The sequence below is a fragment of the Mustelus asterias genome, chromosome 29 (genome assembly GCF_964213995.1).
Source record: "Mustelus asterias chromosome 29, sMusAst1.hap1.1, whole genome shotgun sequence".
Taxonomy (NCBI): domain Eukaryota; kingdom Metazoa; phylum Chordata; class Chondrichthyes; order Carcharhiniformes; family Triakidae; genus Mustelus; species Mustelus asterias.
The window spans coordinates 15,419,220-15,442,988 of NC_135829.1; the positions used below are offsets into that span (position 1 = coordinate 15,419,220).

Below are 23,769 nucleotides of genomic sequence, written 5' to 3' on the forward strand. Positions count from 1 at the left end.
TAGACTTCTATCAGGTCGCCCCTTAACCTCCATCGTTCCAGTGAGAACAAACCAAGTTTCTCCAACCTCTCCTCATAGCTAATGCCCTCCATACCAGGCAACATCCTGGTAAATCTGTTCTGCACCCTCTCCAAAGCCTCCACATCCTTCTGGTAGTGTGGCGACCAGAATTGAACACTATATTCCAAGTGCGGCCTAACTAAGGTTCTATAAAGTGTCAACATGACTTGCCAATTTTTAACGGTGAATGGTAAAACTCCCTCCCTAAGCTTCTCTGCCTCTTTCTACTCTAAAACACTCCTTAAAACTCATCTCTTCGACCAAGCATTGAGTTATCTTTCTGTGGTAGTGTCAAATCTTGATTGATAATGCACCTGCGAAATTCCTTGGAAACCTTAGACAATGCTAAAGGGGCAATAGAAGAGCAAATGGTTCTCTTACACTAAAATCAAAAGACCAGATATTTTGGTATTAATTTTTTTTATTCATTTGTGGGACATGGGCGTCGCTGGCTAGGCCAGCATTTATTGCCCATCCCTAGTTGCCCCTTGAGAAGGTGGTGGCGAGCTGCCACCTTGAATCGCTGCAGTCCACGTGCTGTGGGTTGACCCACAATGCTGTTAGGGAGGGAATTCCAGGATTTTGACCCAGCGACTGTGAAGGAATGGCCGATATATTTCCAAGTCAGGACGGTGAGTGGCTTGGAGGGGAACTTGCAGGGGAATTACAACATAAAAAAAGTTGTTTAGTGGAAATTGTCAATCGGATAAATCCACGACAATGCCCCAAATTGTGTCTCAAAATGGATGATTTCAGGTCAACATCTCCACCATCTTGAGCCCGCAGATGCACAGTACAAACACTTCTAAAACTGTTACTCCAACCATGAATTATTGCTGTAATAAGTCTTCGGAGGCAGAAGTCCTTCACCAAAATCCCTTTATTTACAATTCCACCAGCAGTACACAGAGTGCTAGCAGTCTACCTTCAGGAGTGCCAGAGGACCTCTCGGTTAAATACAAGGAAAAGACTCCCTGATTGGCCCATCAATTGACTCCTTAATCAGGGAACTCTTTTTGTCCAACCAAAAAAACAAAATCAAATTAACTTAGGGATTCAGGGAGTTCATACTCCAAGAAACCAACCTCAAAGGCCTGATTGAAGTCATCACAATTGCCCACCCATTTGTGAGTCTATTTATCATAGAATCTTAGAAACCCTACAGCACAGAAAGAGGCCATTTGGCCCATCGAGTCTGCACCAACCACAATCCCACCCAGACCCTACCCCCATATCCCTACATATTTACCCACTAATCCCTCTAACCTACGCATCTCAGGACACTAAGGGCAATTTTAGCATGGCCAATCAACCTAACCCGCACATCTTTGGACTGTGAGAGGAAACCGGAGCACCCGGAGGAAACCCACGCAGACACAAGGAGAATGTGCAAACTCCACACAGACAGTGACCCAAGCTGGGAATTGAACCCAGGTCCCTGGAGCTGTGAAGCAGCAGTGCTAACCACTGTGCTACCGTGCCGTGCCCTTCACATCCTCGGGATATGTCAAGAGTATTTTGTGGCCAGCTAATTATTTCTTGAAGTGTGGTCAGTTGTATATTATGGGCAGGGCAGCAAGGTGGCACAATGGGTGGCACAATGGTTAGCACTGCTACCTCACAGCACCACGGCCCCGGATTCGATTCCGGCCTGGGGTCACTGTCTGTGTGGAGTCTGCACTTTCTCCCCGTGTCTGCGTGGGTTTCCTCCGGGTGCTCCGGTTTCCTCCCACAGGTGTGCGGGTTAGGTGGATTGGCCATGTTTAAATTGCCCCTTAGCGTCAGGGGGAGCAGCTAGATTAAATGCATGGGGTTACGGGGATAGGGCCTGGGTGGGATTGTGGCCGGTGCAGACTCGATGGGCCGAATGGCTCCTTCTGCACAGTCGGGATTCTATGATTCTGCGCAGAAAGATCCCACAAACAGCACTGAGGTGAAAGGCCAGTCCTTTGGAGGTGGTTCTTGAGCGATAAATGTTTGCTGGAAACTTACCAAATAAAGTTGCGAGGGTTTTCCCAGTCGCAGCCGACCCAGTTGTTCTGGAACACCCAGCGATGAAAGAAAGAGCTTCAAGCGACCTTTTGGTGATAATCTGCTTGTTGTGCTCCGGGTATCAGTCAATCTCCGAGGCTGAAAACTCACCATCACACAATGTGGAAGGATGTGGTGCAGAAGGAGGCCATTCAGCCCATCGTGCCTCTTCTAAAATACATGGTCTGCTTTTGCTTTCTCGCGGTGATGAATGGTAAAGAAGCCCAGTGAAAACCCTGGACTCACGAAGATGCCCGGTTGTGAGCCCTTGCTGCCAGCCCTGCCATAGTGACCTTCAGGAGGTTGACCAATGGTATCATTGAATAGAATCCCTGCAGTGCAAAAGAGGCCATTCAGCCCATCGAGTCTGCACCAACTCTCTGACAGAGCATCTTATCCAGGCCCGCTACCCCGTCCTATCCCCATAACCCCACACATTTACCATGGCTAATCCATCTAAACCTACACATCTTGGGATGCCAAGGGATAATTTAGTTTAAGTTTATTTGGTGAAAATAAGTTTATGAGTGAAAATAGTAATGGTTTAAGTTTTGAAGTTTTTTAAAAGTTTATTTATTAGTGTCACAAGTCGGTTTACATTAACACTGTGATGAAGTTACTGTGAAAATGCCTTAGTCGCCACACTCTGGCGCCCGTTCGGGTACACTGAGGGAGAATTTAGCATGGCCAATTAATCTGACAGCACGTGTTTTGGACTCTGGGAGGAAACCGGAGCACCCGGAGGAAACCCACGCAGACACGGGGAGAATGTGCAAACTCCACACTGACAGTGACCCAAGCCGGGAATCGAACCCGGGTCCCTGGCGCTGTGAGGCAGCAGTGCTAACCACTGTGCCACCCAGCTACTATTCCCATCCTGTATCACAATTCCTGGCTTTTCGCTTGGCAAAGTCACGTGACTCCATCCTGGCTGCAGTGTCTTCTGGGAGTTGTGGCTGCCCAGTGGCCCACTGTCTGCCACAGAGGGAGAGACAGCGGGCTAGATTTTCCGACTTCGCCCACAGCCGGGATTCTCCGGACCCGCTGCAGTAGACGGAGATTTAGCTGAGTGCCAACAGCAGGGGAAATCCGGCCTACATTTCCCATCCCATGCCACGGAGACCGTCTTTCCTGGTTTGGTGGGGAGGAGGGTTGGGGGGGGAGGGAATTTGATGATACTTGCTCAGCATACCCACCCAACACACTCAATGGCGTCGACGTGAGGTATTGTTGAGAAACCTCCTGCAAGGCTTTCTTTGGTCACCGGGAGATTGACGCTGGATTCCTGGAGACTCCCAAACATTCCGGTCGAAACAGGGGCTGGCGGGGGATGTGGTGAGAGCTTGGCAACCCTATTTTCCAGCAAGTTTCACCTGAACTCTCTGTCTGTGCAAGCATGCTAAATTGCCCCTTAGTGTACCAAGATGTGTAGGTTAGATGGTAAGTACTTGGGATTATGGGGATTGGGGCGGGGGGTGAGGGCCTGGGTAAGATGCTCTTTTCAGAGAGTTGGCGCAGATGCGATGGGCCGAATGGCCTCTTCCGTACTGTAAGGCTTCTATGGGTGGAATTGATTTGATTTGATTTGATTTATTATTGTCACATGTATTGGGATACAGTGAAAAGTATTGTTCGTGTGCACTATACAGACACAGCATACTGTTCATAGAGAAGGAAAGGAGAGAGCGCAGAATGTAGTGTTACAGTCATAGCTAGGGTTTGATTTGATTTGATTTATTATTGTCACATGTATTGGGATACAGTGAAAAGTATTGTTTCTTGCACGCTTTGGAGAGAGTACAGAGGAGGTTTACCAGGATGTTGCCTGGTATGGAGGGGCTTAGTTATGAGGAGAGATTGGGTAAACTGGGGTTGTTCTCCCTGGAAAGACGGAGGATGAGGGGAGACTTAATAGAGGTGTATAAAATTATGAAGGGCATAGATAGGGTGAACGGTGGGAAGCTTTTCCCCAGGTCGGTGGTGACGTTCACGAGGGGTCATAGGTTCAAGGTGAAGGGGGGGAGGTTTAACACAGATATCAGAAGGACATATTTTACACAGAGGGTGGTGGGGGCCTGGAATGCGCTGCCGGGCAAGGTGGTGGAGGCGGACACACTGGGAACGTTTAAGACTTATCTAGATAGCCATATGAACGGAGTGGGAATGGAGGGATACAAAAGAATGGTCTAGTTTGGACCAGGGAGCGGCACGGGCTTGGAGGGCCGAAGGGCCTGTTCCTGTGCTGTATTGTTCTTTGTTCTTTGCTATACAGACAAAACATACTGTTCATAGAGAAGGAAAGGAGAGAGTGCAGAATGTAGTGTTACAGTCATAGCTAGGGTGTAGAGAAAGATCAACTTAATGCAAGGTAGGTCCATTCAAAGTCTGACTGCAGCAGGGAAGAAGCTATTCTTAAGTCGGTTGGTACGTGACCTCAGACTTTTGTATCTTTTTCCCAACGGAAGAAGGTGGAAGAGAGAATGTCCGGGGTGCGTGGGGGTCCTTAATTTTTACCGGCACGTCAGCCCGAGGTTCGTACAATCCCGCCAGAGGCCAACGGAGAATGCTGTTCTCCGAGCCTTGGCCGGCCCCCAGAATCCGGGGAGAGGTGTTACGGTAAAATTCCGACCTATGATTCTGTGACATGCCGAAATATTGACCAAGCTATCTCTCAGTTTATAAATACTCTCCCGGTGGGCTGTGGTTCAGTTTGCAGCAATCCCTCCTCTGAGTCAGAAGCTTCGCGACGCTTCGAGTCCCAGCACGGAGATGTGAGCGCTAATTCCTGGCTGACAACCCAGTGCCGTATTGAGGGGGTTGTGCACTGTCAGAGTTCCAGTTCAGAGATGAAACCCAGAGCCTGTTAGAGACGTTGTACTCTCTGTAAATCATGGGCAGGAACTAATGTGATATGTGTAAGTGTTCTGGGGGGCCACATTTCATAGCCGCACTGACGTGATGAACAATCTGATTTGCCTTTTCAACTAGTAAAATTAAACCTGTACAGACTTTAAAAGTGCGATTGTTAACAAGACTGGGAACCAAAAGACAACAAGAGCCACGTCGCACCTCCCCACAGGTAAAAGATCCAATCTCGTTACTTTGAAGAGAAGGAGCTGTCCTGGGACCCTGGCCAATATTTATCCTTCAACCAACAAGACAGGCACAGACTGTCTGGCTGTTGTGACCTTGCTGTTTATGGGATCTTTCTGTGCTCCCGACCTTACAATGGTGGTTACACTTCAAACCGACTTTGGGATCTCCTGTAAAAGGTGCTTGTTTTCATAGAATCCCTACAGTGCAGAAGGAGGCCATTCGGTCCATCAATCCTGCGCCAAGTACAATCCCACCCAAGCCCTATCCCCATTATCCAACATACTTACCCCACTAATCCCTCTAACCTACGCATCCCGGGACACTAAGGGGCAGTTTAGCATGGCCAATCCACCTAACCCACACATCTTTGGAGTGTGGGAGGAAACCGGAGCACCCGGAGGAAACCCACGCGGACACGGGGAGAACGTGCAGACTCCACACAGACAGTGACCCAAGCTGGGAATCGAACCCGGGTCCCTGGCGCTGTGAGGCAGCAGTGCTAACCACTGTGCAGCCATTACGCCTTTTGTTTTGTTCCCCAAAGTTTGAAGCAATCCCACTTTTAGACTCAGAATGATTTGATTTATTATTGTCACATGTATTAGTATACAGTGAAAAGTATTGTTTCTTGCGCGCTGTACAGACAAAGCATACCGTTCATAGGGAAGGAAAGGAGAGGGTGCAGAATGTAGTGTTACAGTCATAGCTAGGGTGTAGAGAAAGATCAACTTAATGCGAGGTAGGTCCATTCAAAAGTCTGACAGCAGCAGGGAAGAAGCTGTTCTTGAGTCGGTTGGTACATGACCACAGATCTTTGTATCTTTTTCCCGATGGAAGAAGGTGGAAGAGAGAATGTCCGGGATACGTGGGGCCCTTGATTGTGCTGGCTGCTTTTCTGAGGCAGCGGGAAGTGTAGACAGAGTCAATGGATGGGAGGCTGGTTTGAGTGATGGATTGGGCTTCATTCAAGATCCTTTGTAGTTTTTTGCGGTCTTGGACAGAGCAGGAGCCGTACCAAGCTGTGATACAACCGGAGAGGATTCAGAAAGTATTGCACTGGCTTTCGTATCTCGTCTGGTAATAAAAGATGCTTGTTATGATTTTTGACTCCCGAATCACACTTTTAGACTCAGAATGCTGAGGCTAGGGGTGACCTAGTGGCACAATGGGGTGTCTGAACCAGAAGCTCCCAGTTCGATTCCCAACCCAGAACTTGCAGGACAAGGAAAGTGCATTTGTAACGCGGTCTATCAGGTCTGGATGCAGAGATGTTGTTTCCTTTGGCTGGGTAAGGGTCTAGAACAAGGGGCCACAATCTCAGGATACCGAGTTGGCCATTTACGACTGAGATCAGGAGAAACGTCTTCACTCGGAAGGTGGTGGAGCTGTGGAATTCACCACCACAGAAGGTTCTGGAGGTCAAGTCACGGAATATATTTAAGAATATAGGGGCGGCACAGTGGTTAGCACTGCTGCCTCACAGCCCCAGGGACCCGGGTTCGATTCCCGGCTTGGGTCATTGTCTGTGTGGAGTTTGCACGTTCTCCCCGTGTCTGCGTGGGTTTCCTCCGGGTGCTCCGGTTTCCTCCCACAGTCCAAAGATGTGCGGGTTAGGTTGATTGGCCGTGATAAATTGCTCTTTAGTGTCGGGGGACTAGCTTGGGTAAATGCATGGGGTTATTGGGGAGAGGGCCTGGGTGGGATTGTGGTCGGTGCAGACTCGATGGGCTGAATGGCCTCCTTCTGCACTGTAGGATTCTAAGAAGCAAATAGGTTTCTAGACTCTAGGGGTGTCAAGGTGTATGGGGAGAGCGCAGGAGTATGGTGTTGTGATAGTGGATCAGCCATGATCACGTTTTAAGTTTATTTATTAGTGTCACAAGTCGGCTTACATTAACACTGCAATGAAGCTGTTGTGAAACTGTTGAATGGCGGAGCAAGCTCGAAGGGGTGAATGGCCTCCCAAAAGGAAAGGAAAATGGGAAAATAAAAATACTGGTTGAAACTGGTCTTGTATACTTTAAAAAATGAACACCAGCAAAACAGGGAAATAAGGATACTGGTCTTGTACTAACTCCTGCCCCTGTTTATCTATGTTTCTGTGCCAGTGACAGGTGGGAGAGATTGCTGCATGAGACAGAGAGTTTACCACCACAGCTCCAGAATGCAACATGCCGGAGATCACAGCTCCTCTTACTGTGTGAGTGAGCTGGGAAAGTGTAACTCTTTCCAGTGCACAGCCTGGCACAGGCAGAGCCTGCTCCTTTAAGGCTGACACAGGCAGAGCCTGCTCCTTTAAGGCTGACACAGGCAGAGCCTGCTCCTTTAAGGCTGACACAGGCAGAGCCTGCTCCTTTAAGTCTGACACAGGCAGAGCCTGCTCCTTTAAGTCTGACACAGGCAGAGCCTGCTCCTTTAAGGCTGGCACAGGCAGAGCTTGCCCCTTTAAGGCTGATGTGGAGATGCCGGCGATGGACTGGGGTAAACACAGTAAGAGTTTTAACAACACCAGGTTAAAGTCCAACAGGTTTATTTGGTAGCAAATACCATTAGCTTTCGGAGCGCTGCTCCTTCGTCATTCACTCCATCTGACGAAGGAGCAGCGCTCCGAAAGCTAATGGTATTTGCAACCAAATAAACCTGTTGGACTTAGAATCATAGAATCATAGAAACCCTACAGTGCAGAAGGAGGCCATTCGGCCCATCGAGTCTGCACCGACCGCAATCCCACCCAGGCCCTACCCCCACATATTTACCCGCTAATCCCTCTAACCTACGCATCTCAGGGGCAATTTTAACCTGGCCAATCAACCTAACCCGCACATCTTTGGACTGTGGGAGGAAACCGGAGCACCCGGAGGAAACCCACGCAAACACGAGGAGAATGTGCAAACTCCACACAGACAGTGACCCAAGCCGGGAATCGAACTCGGGACCCTGGAGCTGTGAAGCAGCAGTGCTAACCACTGTGCTACCGTGCTACTTTAACCTGGTGTTGTTAAAACTCTTACTGCCTTTAAGGCTGGCACAGGCAGAGCCTGCTCCTTTAAGGCTGACTTAGGCAGAGCCTGTCCCTTTAAGGCTGACACAGGCAGAGCCTGCCCCTTTAAGGCTGACTCAGGCAGAGCCTGCCCCTTTAAGGCTGACACCAGTACAGTGAGAGCAAAGACTACAGATCCCAGCTTGCTCCATTGCAGTGAGTGAGGAAGTGAAAGGCAGACTGGACAAAGGAAGCAGCATTGAGAGAGAACCCGGGGTTGGTGCACACTGAACTTTCCACTGCATTGCAAAATCTAATTGTAACAGCTTAATCTTTCTGTCTGTTTTGTCCCACAGCATTCTGATCTTGCTGCATTTCTGTTGCAATTTGTCCTGATCCTGTTGCAAGCCTTTGTACATTGCACTGGGAAGGCCCAGCTGTTTTGTAACAGGACTTGCTCTGGAGTCGGAAGCAGCAATGAATCTCCCTGTGAGTGAGTGTGTGTGTGGGTACAAGGAGCAGCTGAGCTGCAAATGCTAGGGTTTTATTCTCACCTGGAAGGGTAGCATTGAGTTCCAAACTGCTTTGTGCACCACCCACCCCCCATCTTTGGACACTGAGGGGCAATTTAGCACGGCCAATCCACCTAACCTACACATTATTGGACACTAAGGGGCAATTTAGCATGGCCAATCCACCTAACCTGCAAATCTTTGGACACTAAGGGGCAATTTAGCATGGCCAATCCACCTAACCTGCACATCTTTGGACACTAAGGGGCAATTTAGCATGGCCAATCCACCTAACCTGCACATCTTTGGACACTAAGGGGCAATTTAGCATGGCCAATCCATCTAACCTGCACATTATTGCACACTAAGGGGCAATTTAGCATGGCCAATCCCCCTAACCTGCACATCTTTGGACACTATGGGACAATTTAGCATGGCCAATCCACCTAGCCCGCCCATCTTTGGACACTAAGAGGCAATTTAGCATGGCCAATCCACCTAACCTGCACATCTTTTGGACACTAAGGGGCTATTTAGCATAGCCAATCCACCTAACCTGCACATCTTTGCACACTAAGGGGCAATTTAGCATGGCCAGTCCACGTAACCTGCACATCTTTGGACACTAAGGGACAATTTAGCATGGCCAATCCCCCTAACCTGAACATCTTTGGACACTATGGGACAATTTAGCATGGCCAATCCACCTAGCCCGCCCATCTTTGGACACTAAGAGGCAATTTAGCATGGCCAATCCACCTAACCTGCACATCTTTTGGACACTAAGGGCTATTTAGCATAGCCAATCCCCCTAACCTGCACATCTTTGGACACTAAGGGACAATTTAGCATGGCCAATCCACCTAACCTGCACATCTGAGGTGTTGCCGACAGGGGGCAGGGGGGTCATATTGGTCAGCGACACAGGGATTGGGTGAGTGGGACACTGTGTGCGATGGGACCCGGTCATCAACATGTTATCCGTGTTGAGGTTTGTGGAGGTCAAGGTGAAAGGTCGGCTATTGAGTCCAGGAGGCAAAGGTCACGAACCTTTGGAACTTTCTTCCCCAGAGCGGTTGGAGGCAGAGCTAACGAATAGTTTTAAGGCAGGGATGGGTAGACTTTTGACTAAGAAGGGAGACTGGGAGGTCGGCGAAATGTGCAAATCAGCCATGATCTCAATGAATGGCAGAGCAGGCTCAAGGGGCTGAATGGCCTGCCTCTGTCCCGACTTTGTACGTCCGTATTAAAGTATGAATGTAAGTTTCAGCAGATGAGATTGGGTCTGGAACCTACATTGAATATATCATTTTTAAGGTGTGATGTGGCCTGTGTCACGATGCTGCTAGAATTAGCACAAAGGGAACAGACGCACATCAAAATTACAACGTCACTGGACGTTACAATGAATGGGATAGAACTAAGAGGAAGGTGCAAGCTGTTGCTTGCTGGAATCCCCATTCAATTCACACCACTTACCAGATATCCCAAGAGGTCAGAGCCTTTTTAGAAAGAGTATCAGATTTTCAATTGTTTGTACTAAACCTCATCACTGCAACTTTCTCATTCTCAAACTACGTGTGTAGCTATTTTGGAATGGGTCGCATAGCTAAGTGCTTGAGGGGTTCAACCCTTGTACAGCGCATGTGCCAGGGAACGCTGAGTGCCAACGGAGCAAATCCACACCGCCAGTCTTGCTGGCCGCTGGAAAATTCGGGAAAATCAATATCCCGGACTTCATGAACAGGGGCATTGAGCACAAGAGCAAGGAGGTTATCCGGAACTTATACAAGGCACTAGTTAGACCTCAGCTGGAATATAGTGTACAGGATGGCACAGTGGTTAGCACTGCTGCCTCACAGCGCCAGGGACCCGGGTTCGATTCCCGGCTTGGGTCACTGTCTGTGCGGAGTCTGCACGTTCTCCCCGTGTCTGCGTGGGTTTCCTCCGGGTGCTCCGGTTTCCTCCCTCAGCCCAAAAGGCGCGCTGGTCAGGTGCTAAATTCTCCCTCAGTGTACCCGAACAGGCACCGGAGTGTGGCGACTAGGGGATTTTCACAGTAGCTTCATTGCAGTGTTAATGTAAACCTAGTTGTGACAATAAATTAACTTTAACTTTAGTTCTGGGCGCCACACTAAAGGAAGGATGTTAACACATTGGAGAGAGTGCAGAAGAGGTTTACAAGAATAGCTCCAGGGATGAGAAGCTTCAGTTATGAGGATAGATTGGAGAGGTTGGGACTGTTCTCCTTGGAGTGTAGAGGCTGAGAAGAGATTCGGTAGAGATGTTCAAAATCCTGAGGGGGCTGGACAGAGCGGATTGGGAGAAGCTGTTCCTGCTCGTAAACGGATCGAGAATGAGAGGGGCACAGATTTAAAGTGATTTGCAAAAGAAGCAAATGTGGTGAGAAAATCCTTTTCACGCAGCGAGTCGTTGGCGTTAGGAACGCACGGTCTGGAAGTGAGGTGGAGGCAGGTTCAATCGAGGCATTCAAGAGGGCATTAGATGATTATTTGAACAGAAACAATGTGCAGGGTGCGGGGAAAAGGCAGGGGAACGGCACCAAGTCATGGTGCTCGCTTGGAGAGCTGGGACAGACATGATGGGCTGAATGGCCTCCTTCTACACCTAACAATTCTGTGATCAAAGGGATTTTTGCCTGGCCCTGGGTACCACCAGGCATCGGGCAGTGCCAAGGGGGTGGGGCCAGAGGGAGGGGCAGGGCCTAAAGGGAGGGGGAGGCCTCTGGGAGGAAGATCGGTGGGGGTCCCACAGCCACTCTGTACTGGGGCTTGGTGACGGGGGGGGGGGGGGGGGGGGGGGGTGGAGAACGAGGGGGGCAAGGCCAGCGATCGGGGCTGGACATCTAGGGGGGGGAGGGTTTGGGACTGTGGGGGTTGGGGGGGGTGGTGGAGAGGGTGGGCTGGCCCATGAGCGATCAGGGGTGGGGGATCGGAGGGGCAATGATACGGGGGTCGCGGGGCTGGCCAGCGATCAGGAGGCCGGCAGTGCGGGGCCACTGTGCATGTGCCAACCTCGGCGCTGACAGATCTGCGCATGCGCAGTGGCCCACTCAGCGCTACACTGCCGGCCTCTCCAGCGGGAATAGGTCCTGCCCACAGCTTTTCGGACTGATTCACCATCGGGGCGCTCTGCAGTGCGCAGAGTGTGGGAGATTCACCTTGGGACTCCCACTGAAAAAAAACCAGCGGGTTTTACTCCAGTTTTATGTAAATTCGACACTTAGAATTTCTTTGGGAGAATCCCACCTGTGGAATTAAGAATCTACTGACGACCATAAACCATTGTCGGAAAAACCCATCTGGTTCACTAATGTCCTTTAGGGAAGGAAATCCTTACCCGGTCTGGCCTACATGTGACTCCAGAGCCACAGCAATGTGGTTGACTCTCAACTGCCCTCTGAAATGGCCTAGCGAGACACTCAGTTCAAGGGGCAACTAGGGATGGGCAATAAATGCTGGCCCAGCCAGCCCATGCCCCAAGAATGAATATACATAAAATCTTGAAATTGCTTCTTTAAGACTAGTTTTCCATTCTCCATTGTCTGCAGTCCTGATAACCTTTTATCGTTATTTTTAGATTGAATTCTAAAATGCCTGAAGGACCCGAACTCCACTTGGCGAGCCGGTTCGTTAACCGGGTCTGCAGCGGCACTGTGTTTTCGGGGAGAGTGGAGAAATCTTCGGTGAGCAAAAACTGCGAGGTGCCTTTCAGTTGCGCCGCCTATCTCATCTCCGCGGTGTCCAGAGGCAAAGAGGTCAAGCTGACCCTTACCCCCATCAAGGAGGAGGATGGGAAGGAGGACATCAAGCCCGACGCGGCGGGGGGCGATAACGCCTTGCCGGCACCAATGGACGTAACCTTCCGCTTTGGAATGTCTGGGTCCTTCAAGCTGACCAGTGAGGATGAGATCCCCAAGCACGCTCACCTCAAGTTCTTCACCAAAGGGAAGCCCGTGCAGGTGTTGTGCTTTGTTGACCCGAGGAGATTTGGGAGTTGGGAGGCCAATGGGACCTGGCAGTTGGACAGAGGACCATGTGTGCTGCTCGAATATGAGAAGTTCAGGTATAAGTGTCCTCCCTCTTTTCTCGCCCACTATCCAACTTGTGTAGTGGGTGTGTGTCATGAACTGTAATGGCTCCAGTGTATCTGCTTAACACTTCAGAGAATCATAGAATCCCTACAGTTCAGAAGGAGGCCATTTTGCCCATCGAGTCTGTACCGACCACAATCCCATCCAGGCCCTATTCTTGTAACCCCACACATTTACCCTGCTAATCCCCATGACACTAGGGTCAATTTAGCATGGCCAATCAAGCTAACCCACATTTCTTTGCACACTAAGTGGCAATTTAGCATGGCCAATCAACCTAACCTGCATATCTTTGGACACTAAGGGACAATTTAGCATGGCCAATCCACCTAACCCACACATCTTTGGAGTGTGGGAGGAAACTGGAGCACCCGGAGGAAACCCACGTAGACACGGGGAGAAAGTGCAAACTCCACACAGACAGTGACCCGAGGCTGGAATTGAACCCGGGCCCCTGGCGCTGTGAGGCAGCAGTGCTAACCACTGTGCCGCCATCATCATTGTATGTATGATTGAATTCATTCCATTCAATATTAGGACTAGACAGGGTAGATAGAGGGAGAATGTTCCCGATGGTGGGGGGAGTCCAGAATCAGGGGTCACAGTCTGAGGATTCGGGGTAGACCATTTAGGACGGAGGTGAGGAGACATTTCTTCACCCAAAGAGTGGTGAGCCTGTGGAATTCATTACCACAGGAAGTAGTTGATGCCAAAACATTGAATGTGTTCAAGAGGCGGCTGAATGGGGCGAATGGGATCAAAGGAGAAAGCAGGATTAGGCTATAGAGTTGGATGACCAACCATGTTGATCAGTCAAAGATGTGCGGGTTAGGTGGATTGGCCATGCTGAATTGCCCCTTAGTGTCTGGGGGACTAGCGAGGGTAAATGTATGGGAATAGGGCCTGGGTGGGATTGTGGTGGGTGCAGACTCGATGGGCCGAATGGCCTCCTCCTGCACTGTAGGATTCTCTAAATGGCAGAGCAGGCTCGAATGGCCTCCTCCTGCTCCTATCTTCTACGTTACCTGTCTCGCACATGAAAGAAAATTACTCAGCACACGGCGTCGTTCAACTGCTCTTCCGTTCTCTGAGTCCAAAGGATGTAAGTTCAAATCTCTCTCTGGAACACTAAATCCAGGCTGACACTTGTCTGAAGGACTGAGGGAGTGCTGCACGTGCCTCCTTTTCGAAGGGACCTTAGTGCCAAGGTGGGGTTCCAGACCCCATGGCACTATTTTGAAGAAGGGCAAGGGAGTTCTCTCCCGTTATCCTCATCCATTAACCAACATTCCCAAGATCCGATTATCTAACCGTTAGCTCGCTGTGGGAGCTTTCTGTATGTGGAGATGCCGGCGTTGGACTGGGGAAACACAGTAAGAGTTTTAACAACACCAGGTTAAAGTCCAACAGGTTTATTTGATAGCAAATACCATTAGCTTTCGGAGCGCTGCTCCTTCTGGATATCCACTCCATCTGACGAAGGAGCAGCACTCCGAAAGCTAATGGCATTTGCTACCAAATAAACCTGTTGGACTTTAACCTGGTGTTGTTAAAACTCTTACTGAGCTTTCTGTATGCAGATTTTTTATTTATTCATTCATGGGACATGGGCGTCGCTGGCTGGGCCAGCATTTATTGCCCATCCCTAGTTGCCCTTGGAGGGCAGTTGAGAGTCAACCACATTGCTGTGGCTCTGGAGTCACATGTAGGCCAGACCAGGTAAGGACGGCAGATTTCCTTCCCTGAGGAACATTAGTGACCCAGATGGGTTTTTCCGACAATGGTTTCATGGTCATCAGTAGATTCTTAATTCCAGATTTTTTTTTATTGAATTCAAATTCCACCATCTGCCGTGGCGGGATTCGAACCCGGGTCCCCAGAACATTAGCTGAGTTTCTGGCTTAATGGTCTAGCGATAATACCACTAGGCCATCGCCTCCCAGATTGACTGCTGGGTTTCTTGTGTTAAAGCAGTCACTGTATTGTTAAATGAAGATTATACTAAGGGTGTGAAAGCTGCCACACAGAAGCAAAGCAATTTCCTTAACTCCCCTTCTTCAGTGAGGCATCCATTCTTTGTGAGATTATGGTTATACGCACAGGTTACATGAGTCTATATTCGATGGAGTTTAGAAGGATGAGGAGGGATCTCATTGAAACTTACAGAATACTGAGAGGCCTGGATAGAGTGGACGTGGAGAGGATGTTTCCACTAATGGGAGAGACTGGAACTCGAGGGCACAGCCTCAGAGTGAAGGGACGCTCCTTTAAAACTGAGATGAGGAGGAATTTCTTCAGCCAGAGGGTGGGGAATCTGTGGAACTCATTGGCACAGAAGGCTGTGGAGGCCAGATCATTGAGTGTCTTTAAGACAGAGATAGATAGGTTCTTGATTAATAAGGGGATCAAGGGTTACGGGGGAGAAGGCAGGAGAATGGGAATGAGAAAAATATCAGCCATGATTGAATACGGAGCAGACTCGATGGGCCGAGTGGCCTAATTCTGCTCCTATATCTTATGGGTGCTGGGCATTATGTTCATATGTATGTTTTGACTGTGAATGTTGGCAAATCTTTCTTATCCACACACGTGTGTGCTCGCATCTGGCGTTACTGCTTCATAATTAGGAATTGGTGTCTTCCTTAAAGCAAGCGTGCTGAGGATACAGTTAAACTGTCTTGACTGAGATCCTGACTCGATCCCATCCAGAGGTTGAACATGTGGCCATTGTGATGTGTGCGTGCGCACGTGTGAACATGTGTGTATCCATTTCCATAGCAAGTAATTCCCGGAACAGGTTGCTAGTCTATCGCCAGGGGGTTTATAGCTTGCAGGGTGCCACTCCACATCAAGCGTGGCTGACCAGGAGTCTCTCCCACTCTTACCACCAGCCATTGGCGTGTTTGGAAGGATTTTGCAGGTTGACACTCAACCTGTTTGGCCGCGTTATGAACCCACCTTCCTTGGCCGTCACGTCCTGGGGTGGGACTCGAACCCGGAGCTTCCGGCTCAGAGGCAGGGACGCTAACCCCACTGCGCCACAAGAAGTCCTCTGCTGTGTTGTACACTCTATGTAATATTGATGGACTGAAGAAATAATGTAGGGGGGATATATACAATAAATGGCAGAGTCATCAGGAGTATAGAAACACAGAGGGACCTAGGTGTGCAAGTCCACAAATCCTTGAAGGTGGCAACACAGGTGGAGAAGGTGGTGAAGAAGGCATATGGTATGCTTGCCTTTATAGGATGGGGTATAGAGTATAAAAGCTGGAGTCTGATGATGCAGCTGTATAGAACGCTGGTTAGGCCACATTTGGAGTACTGCGTCCAGTTCTGGTCGCCGCACTACCAGAAGGACGTGGAGGCGTTAGAGAGAGTGCAGAGAAGGTTTACCAGGATGTTGCCTGGTATGGAGGGTCTTAGCGATGAGGAGAGATTGGGTAAACTGGGGTTGTTCTCCCTGGAAAGACGGAGAATGAGGGGAGATCTAATAGAGGTGTACAAGATTATGAAGGGTATAGATAGGGTGAACAGTGGGAAGCTTTTTCCCAGGTCGGAGGTGACGATCACGAGGGGTCACGGGCTCAAGGTGAGAGGGGCGAAATATAACTCAGATATCAGAGGGACGTTTTTTACACAGAGGGTGGTGGGGGCCTGGAATGCGCTGCCAAGTAGGGTGGTGGAGGCAGGCACGCTGACATCGTTTAAGACTTAACTGGATAGTCACATGAGCAGCCTGGGAATGGAGGGATACAAACGATTGGTCTAGTTGGACCATGGAGCGGCACAGGCTTGGAGGGCCGAAGGGCCTGTTTCCTGTGCTGAACTGTTCTTTGTTCTTCGTTGTTCTTTGACCTCTTTCTTACAGCGGCTAAGCCTAACGATTGGCATTTATCTGACCTTCATCTCCGACTCTCTACACTTGGCTCTTGTTTTTTTCCTGTCCATTCAATTCCCACCCCCTGCCCCCGGTGTTAAGTAAGACCCAAATGTGGTCCCTTCCATCCTGCCTGTTGTGATCTGCCGGTTCAAATCTCTTGTGGACCATTTATTCTGAAATGTCCATCCACAACAGCGTACATGAACTCTGCGCCACTGCATGGCCAAGTGACAATCTTTAAAAGCAATTGGACCATTGACATGCTCCTCTTGATTGCTGTGCCTGGATCCCAGACTCTGGAATTCCCTCCCTAATTCCCTCTGCTCTCCCCACCCCATCTCCGAAAATTCACTTTGACCCAGCTGGTGCGTAGCTTTCTCATCTCATCTCTCTCTTGTCGCGCATCCATTTATCTTGCTTTGTATTTACAACACGGCCATTCAGCCCATCAAATCAGTGCTGTTGCTTGTCCACACCATGGTTTTCCTGCCTCTCCCCTTCATCCGACTCCATCAGAATTTTTTTTGTTCCCCCCCCATATTTACCTCGCCTCACTTTAGGTGAGATCTCCGCTTTGCCTGGATGAGTTAGGGTTGGTCTCCAGTGACACTTTGAGAACTTGACTCCATTCAGGACGAAGCAGCCCATTTGATTGGCATCCGTTCACCATCCTCCACTCCCTACACCATTGACGCACAGTGGCAGCATCGTGTGTGCCACCCACAAGATCCAGGAACTCTCAAGGCTGTCTTGATGGCACCTTCCGAACCCATGAGGACTACCACCTAGAAGGGCAAGGGCAGCAGATACATGGGAACACCACCACCTGCAAGTTCCCCTCCAAGCCGCTCACCGTCCTGATTTATAAATATATCGCTGTTCCTTCACTCGTTGGATCAAAATCCTGGAACTCCCTCCCTGACAGAACTAGTGCTGTGATAGTTAGCAATTTATTTTTCCTTATTCAGGGTGGCACGGCGACACAGTGGTTAGCACTGCTGCCTCACAGCACCAGGAACCCAGGTTCTATTCCCAGCTTGGGTGACTGTCTGTGTGGAGTTAGCACATTCTCCTCGTGTCTGCGTGGGTTTTCTTCGGGTGCTCCGGTTTCCTCCCGCAGCCCAAAGATGTGTGGATTAGGTGGATTGGCCAGGCTAAATTGACTATTGGGGTAAATGGGGCTATGGGACTAGAGGCTGGGTGGGATTGTGGTTGGTGCAGATTCGATGGACCGAATGGCCTCCTTCTATGATTCTACTTTTTCCTTTGGTCGGGATTTTCCAGTCCTTCCTGCCAGCGAGATCTTCCAGTCCCGCCGAAGGCGACCCCCACCGCGGTGGACTCCTTGGCGAGTCACACAATAGACTTCGGATGGACCGGGAGATCCAGCCAATAGTGAGTTGCCTCCACTGCCGGAAAACACTGGAAAATCCTGGCCAAAGCTTTCCACCTGAGTCCAATTTAGTTTCTGCAGCTATAAGTTTAATTTTTATCCTTTCTTGTCATCTCTTTCAGATCGAACGTGCTGTCAAATCTATCGGACAGAGCCTTTGACAAGCCAATCTGTGAAGTGCTGCTGAATCAAAAATACTTCAATGGAATCGGGAATTACCTCCGAGCCGAGATTCTGTTCAGGTGAGGAAGCGGAGATGTATGATTCTATTCGTTCATGGGATGTGGGCGCCGCTGGCTGGATTAGCATTTCTTGCCCATCCCTGAGGGCATTTAAGAGTCAACCACATTGCTGTGGCTCTGGAGTCACATGTAGGCCAGACCGGGTAAGGACGGCAGATTTCCTTCCCTAAAGGACATTAATGAACCAAATGGGTTTTTCTGACAATCAACAATGGTTTCAAGGCCATCAGTAGATTCCTAACTCCAGATTTTTATTGAATTCAAATTCCACCATTTGCCGTGGTGGGATTCGAACCCTGGGTCTCTGGATTACTGGTCCAGCGACTACACCACGATGATATAAAATATACATTTTATTCTGACTCCCACCCAATGTCGACTTCAGTCTTCAGCCGGAGCGATTCATGGGCATGGTCGAGGCTTGTCAGCCTCTCAAGTGGGGCAAACCCGACCAGTGTCCCACCCTTCCCACGTGGAAGAACCTTTCTTACGGAGCAAGTGGTTAATGGGCATCCAAATGCACCAGCGGGAAGGGCCAGAGAATCCCACCCATCATCTTGGGAAGAGTGGAACGTCCAGGGGGATGTTTTGGTTTGAGGGGTTCACTCCAGAGGAAAAGTCGAGGAAACTGGGCCCGTTTTGTTTTGGAGGTTCTGAGGAACCCCAATTTCAGCTTTTTCCAGAATGAAGGTTACGGTAATTCCTACAGTGCAGAAGGAGGCCATTCAGCCCATCAAGTTTGCACCAACAACAATCCCAACCAGGCCCTATTCCTGTAACCTCACACGTTTTACCCTAGCTAATCCCTCTGACACTAAGGGGCAGTTTAGCATGGCCAATCAACCTAACCCGCACATCTTTGGAGTGTGGGAGGAAACCGGAGCACCCGGAGGAAACCCACACAGACACGGGGAGAATGTGCAGACTCCGCACAGACAGTGACCCGAGGCTGGAATTGAACCTGGGTTGAAACTAGAACTAGGGGGCATAGCCTCAAAATAAGGGGAAGCAGGTTTAGGACTGAGTTGAGGAGGAACTTCTTCACACAAAGGCTTCACCTGCCCAGTGAAGCAGTTGAGGCTACCTCATTGAATGTTTTTAAGTCAAGGAGAGATAAATTTTTGAACAGTAAAGGGATTAAGGGTTATGGTGAGCGGGCGGGTAAGTGGAGCTGAGTCCACGAAAAGATCAGCCGTGATCTTATTGAATGGCGGAGCAGGCTCGAGGGGTCAGATGGCCTACTCCTGCTCCTAGTTCTTATGTTCTTATTGTCCGTAGCATTGTGAGGCAGTAGTGAACATAGAACATAGAACAGTACAGCACAGAACAGGCCGTTCGGCCCTCGATGTTGTGCCGAGCTTTGCCCGAAACCAAGATCAAGCTATCCCACTCCCTATCATCCTGGTGTGCTCCATGTGCCTATCCAATAACCGCTTAAATGTTCCTAAAGTGTCCGACTCCACTATCACTCCAGGCAGTCCATTCCACACCCCAACCACTCTCTGCGTAAAGAACCTACCTCTGATATCCTTCCTATATCTCCCACTATGAACCCTATAGTTATGCCCCTTAGTAACAGCTCCATCCACCTGAGGAAATAGTCTCTGAACGTCCACTCTATCTATCCCCCTCATCATCTTATAAACCTCTATTAAGTCGCCTCTCATCCTCCTCCGCTCTAAAGAGAAAAGCCCTAGCTCCCTCAACCTTTCCTCATAAGACCTACCCTCCAAACCAGGCAGCATCCTGGTAAATCTCCTCTGCACTCTCTCCAATGCTTCCACATCCTTCTTATAGTGAGGTGACCAGAACTGCACGCAATATTCCAGATGTGGTCTCACCAAGGTCCTGTACAGTTGCAGCATAACCCCACGGCTCTTAAACTCAAACCCCCTGTTAATAAATGCTAACACACTATAGGCCTTCTTCACGGCTCTATCCACTTGAGTGGCAACCTTCAGAGATTTGTGGATATGAACCCCAAGATCTCTCTGTTCCTCCACATTCCTCAGAACCCTGCTGTTGACCCTGTAATCCGCATTCAAATTTGTCCTTCCAAAATGAATCACCTCGCACTTATCAGTCTACTCAGTCTCTCCTCATCAGCCAACCCTCTCAACTCTGGAATCAACCTAGTGAATCTCCTCTGCACCCCCTCCAGTGCCAGTATATCCTTTCTCAAGTAAGGAGACCAAAACTGTACACAGTACTCCAGGTGTGGCCTCACCAGCACCTTATACACTGGGAATGAACCTACCAAGAGCCACTGAGGTCTCTCATTGCAACCTTTCAGGTAGTGTTATTCTGATTGTGTGGGATAAATAGCAGCAGAGTTTTACTCCTGTTTTATAGGGAGCATTCCTTTTAAAGGTCTATCTGGTTAGCTTCCTTTCCCTATAACATGAAATGAGTGCATCAGCACTCACAAAGAACGAAGAACAATACAGCACAGGAACAGGCCCTCCAAGCCCGCGCCGCTCCCTGGTCCAAACTAGACCATTCTTTTGTATCCCTCCATTCCCACTCCATTCATATGGCTATCTAGATAAGTCTTAAACGTTCCCAGTGTGTCCGCCTCCACCACCTTGCCTGGCAGCGCATTCCAGGCCCCCACCACCCTCTGTAAAATATGTCCTTCTGATATCTGTGTTAAACCTCCCCCCCTTCACCTTGAACCTATGACCCCTCATGAGCGTCACCACCGACCTGGGGAAAAGCTTCCCACCGTTCACCCTATCTATGCCTTTCATAATTTTATACACCTCTATTAAGTCTCCCCTCATCCTCCGTCTTTCCAGGGAGAACAACCCCAGTTTACCCAATCTCTCCTCATAACTAAGCCCCTCCATACCAGGCAACATCCTGGTAAACCTCCTCTGTACTCTCTCCAAAGCCTCCACGTCCTTCTGGTAGTGTGGCGACCAGAACTGGACGCAGTATTCCAAATGCGGCCGAACCAACGTTCTATACATCTGCAACATCAGACCCCAACTTTTATACTCTATGCCCCGTCCTATAAAGGCAAGCATGCCATATGCCTTCTTCACCACCTTCTCCACCTGTGACGTCACCTTCAAGGATCTGTGGACTTGCACACCTAGGTCCCTCTGCATATCTACACCCTTTATGGTTCTGCCATTTATCGTATAGCTCCTCCCTACATTATTTCTACCAAAATGCATCACTTCGCATTTATCAGGATTGAACTCCATCTGCCTTTACAATCTATTTCATGCCAAAGTTTGAACAATAAGTGACTCTAAACTGTACTGCCAACATTACTGGCTTTTGACAACCGTCTCTCTGATGAACACTTTGCGATATCATAGAACCATAGAAAATTACAGCTCAGAAACAGGCCTTTTGGCCCTTCTTGTCTGTGCCGAACCATTTTATGCCTAGTCCCACTGACCTGCACTTGGACCATATCCCTCCACACCCCTCTCATCCATGAACCCGTCCAAGTTTTTCTTAAATGTTAAAAGTGACCCCGCATTTACCACTTTATCCGGCAGCTCATTCCACACTCCCACCACTCTCTGCGTGAAGAAGCCCCCCCTAATATTCCCTTTAAACTTTTCTCCTTTCACCCTTAACCCATGCCCTCGGGTTTTTTTCTCCCCTAGCCTCAGCGGAAAAAGCCTGCTTGCATTCACTCTATCTATACCCATCAAAATCTTATACACCTCTATCAAATCACCCCTCAATCTTCTACGCTCCAGGGAATAAAGTCCCAACCTATTCAATCTCTCAGCAGTGCTCCGAAAGCTTATGGTATTTGCTACCAAATAAACCTGTTGGACTTTAACCTGGTGTTGTGAGACTTCTTACTTTGCAACAGCAGTTTCCAGGTTTGTAATTTCTGTTAGAAGTGAACTTCTGTTGTTAAAATTCCATCAATTGCACTGATCGAGTTCCAGATTTGCTTCATTGATAAAATGAATTCTGTTTATGACGTTAACAGATTAAGTGTTACTAACTAGTGCTAACCACTGTGCCCGCCCGATTGTTAAGTGAAAAGGTAGAATGTACAGGCTTCAGGGAGACGGTCCGGAGGGAGACTTGGGTGAATTGTTCTTCTAGAACACTGATTACCAACCTTTTATATGTGACAGCACACCTCTACACTATCAAACAACTTGTATGGTTCCTGTTCTGAGTATGGATTCTTAATTGGCGGGATATCTTTCTGACAGAGGAGGAAACTTATAGCCGTTTTGTCGTCAGCATAAGTTCACTCAGAAAACCTTAAATGATTATAAGTGCAGACTACAATTCCCTTTCACACAGCCGTTCATAGAATCCCTACAGTACAGAAGGAAACCATTCGGCCCATCGAGTCTGCAGCGACCACAATCCCACCCAGGCCCTATCCCCATAATCCCATGCATTTACCCTAGCTAGTACCCCTCACACTAAGGGGCAATTTAACATGGCCAATCCACCGAACCCGCACATCTTTGAAGTCTGGGAGGAAACCGGAGCACCCAGAGGAAACCCACGCAGACACGGGGAGAACGTGCATAATCCACACAGACAGTGAGCCAAGCCGGATGTATCACAGCTTTGGTATGGCTCCTGCTCTGCCCAAGACTGCAAGAAACTACAAAAGGGTCATGAATGTAGCCCAATCCATCGCGCAAACCAGCCTCCCATCCATTGACTCTGTCTACACTTCCCGCTGCCTCGGAAAAGCAGCCAGCATATTTTAGGACCCTACGCACCCCGGACATACTCTTTTCCGTCGAGAAAAAGATACAAAAGTCTGAGATCATGTACCAACCCTCTCAACAGCAGCTTCTTCCCTGCTGCCATCAAGCTTTAGAATGCACACATCATATACTAAGCTGATCTTTCTCTACACCCTAGCTATGACTGTGACACTACATTCTGCACCCTCTCCTTTCTTTCTCTATGAACGGTATGCTTTGTCTGTATAGCGCGCAAGAAACAATACTTTTCACTGTATACTAATACATGTGACAATAATAAATCTAATCTAATGTGCCCTAACTGTTCCCCAATTAGTCTGAGCTGCTTTTAATGTCAACTAAAGCATGCACTCAATTGTTATGGCATTCATAGTATTAACACGAGCATTATATCTGGAATTAAGAATCTACTGAGGACCATTGTGACAGGAGAGAATCTCAAAGAAATCACTCAACGCTCAGGGTTGGTCCTCGCATCAAATGGTCTATTTTCACTGGCGGGGAGATGGCTTCTGTTAAACCCAGTGCCTCTCTCCGACCAACAAAGAAAAAACATCCATTCTTATACATTTTTCAAACATCTACACAGCCCATCACAGCTGGCCCTTATCCAATAATATTGATTACAGATTACATACATTAGTCACATATCCAATGAAAAAGGCATTACGTAAGGTGGGCTTGTGCATGATCAGCTCGTGGTCTCATGGACACGACTCATGGATACATCATCAATGTTACCTTTC

General features: G+C 48.9%; 1 protein-coding gene across 3 annotated transcripts in view; it reads left to right on the forward strand.

The window, feature by feature from the left end:
- The first annotated feature begins 5,032 nt into the window (after window positions 1–5,032).
- Window positions 5,033–23,769, forward strand: part of neil1 (nei-like DNA glycosylase 1) — a 46,244-nt gene continuing 27,507 nt past the window's right edge. Inside the window, exons 1-3 of one of the 3 annotated variants that reach the window (XM_078199830.1) lie at window positions 5,033–5,170; window positions 12,280–12,765; window positions 18,192–18,311. In XM_078199830.1, coding sequence (XP_078055956.1) covers window positions 12,293–12,765; window positions 18,192–18,311 — 593 coding nt within the window. In that variant the 5' untranslated portion in view covers window positions 5,033–5,170; window positions 12,280–12,292. Of the gene's footprint in view, window positions 5,171–8,367; window positions 8,657–12,279; window positions 12,766–18,191; window positions 18,312–23,769 lie in introns of those variants that run through there. The other 2 variants (XM_078199829.1, XM_078199831.1) reach the window with 2 other exon arrangements.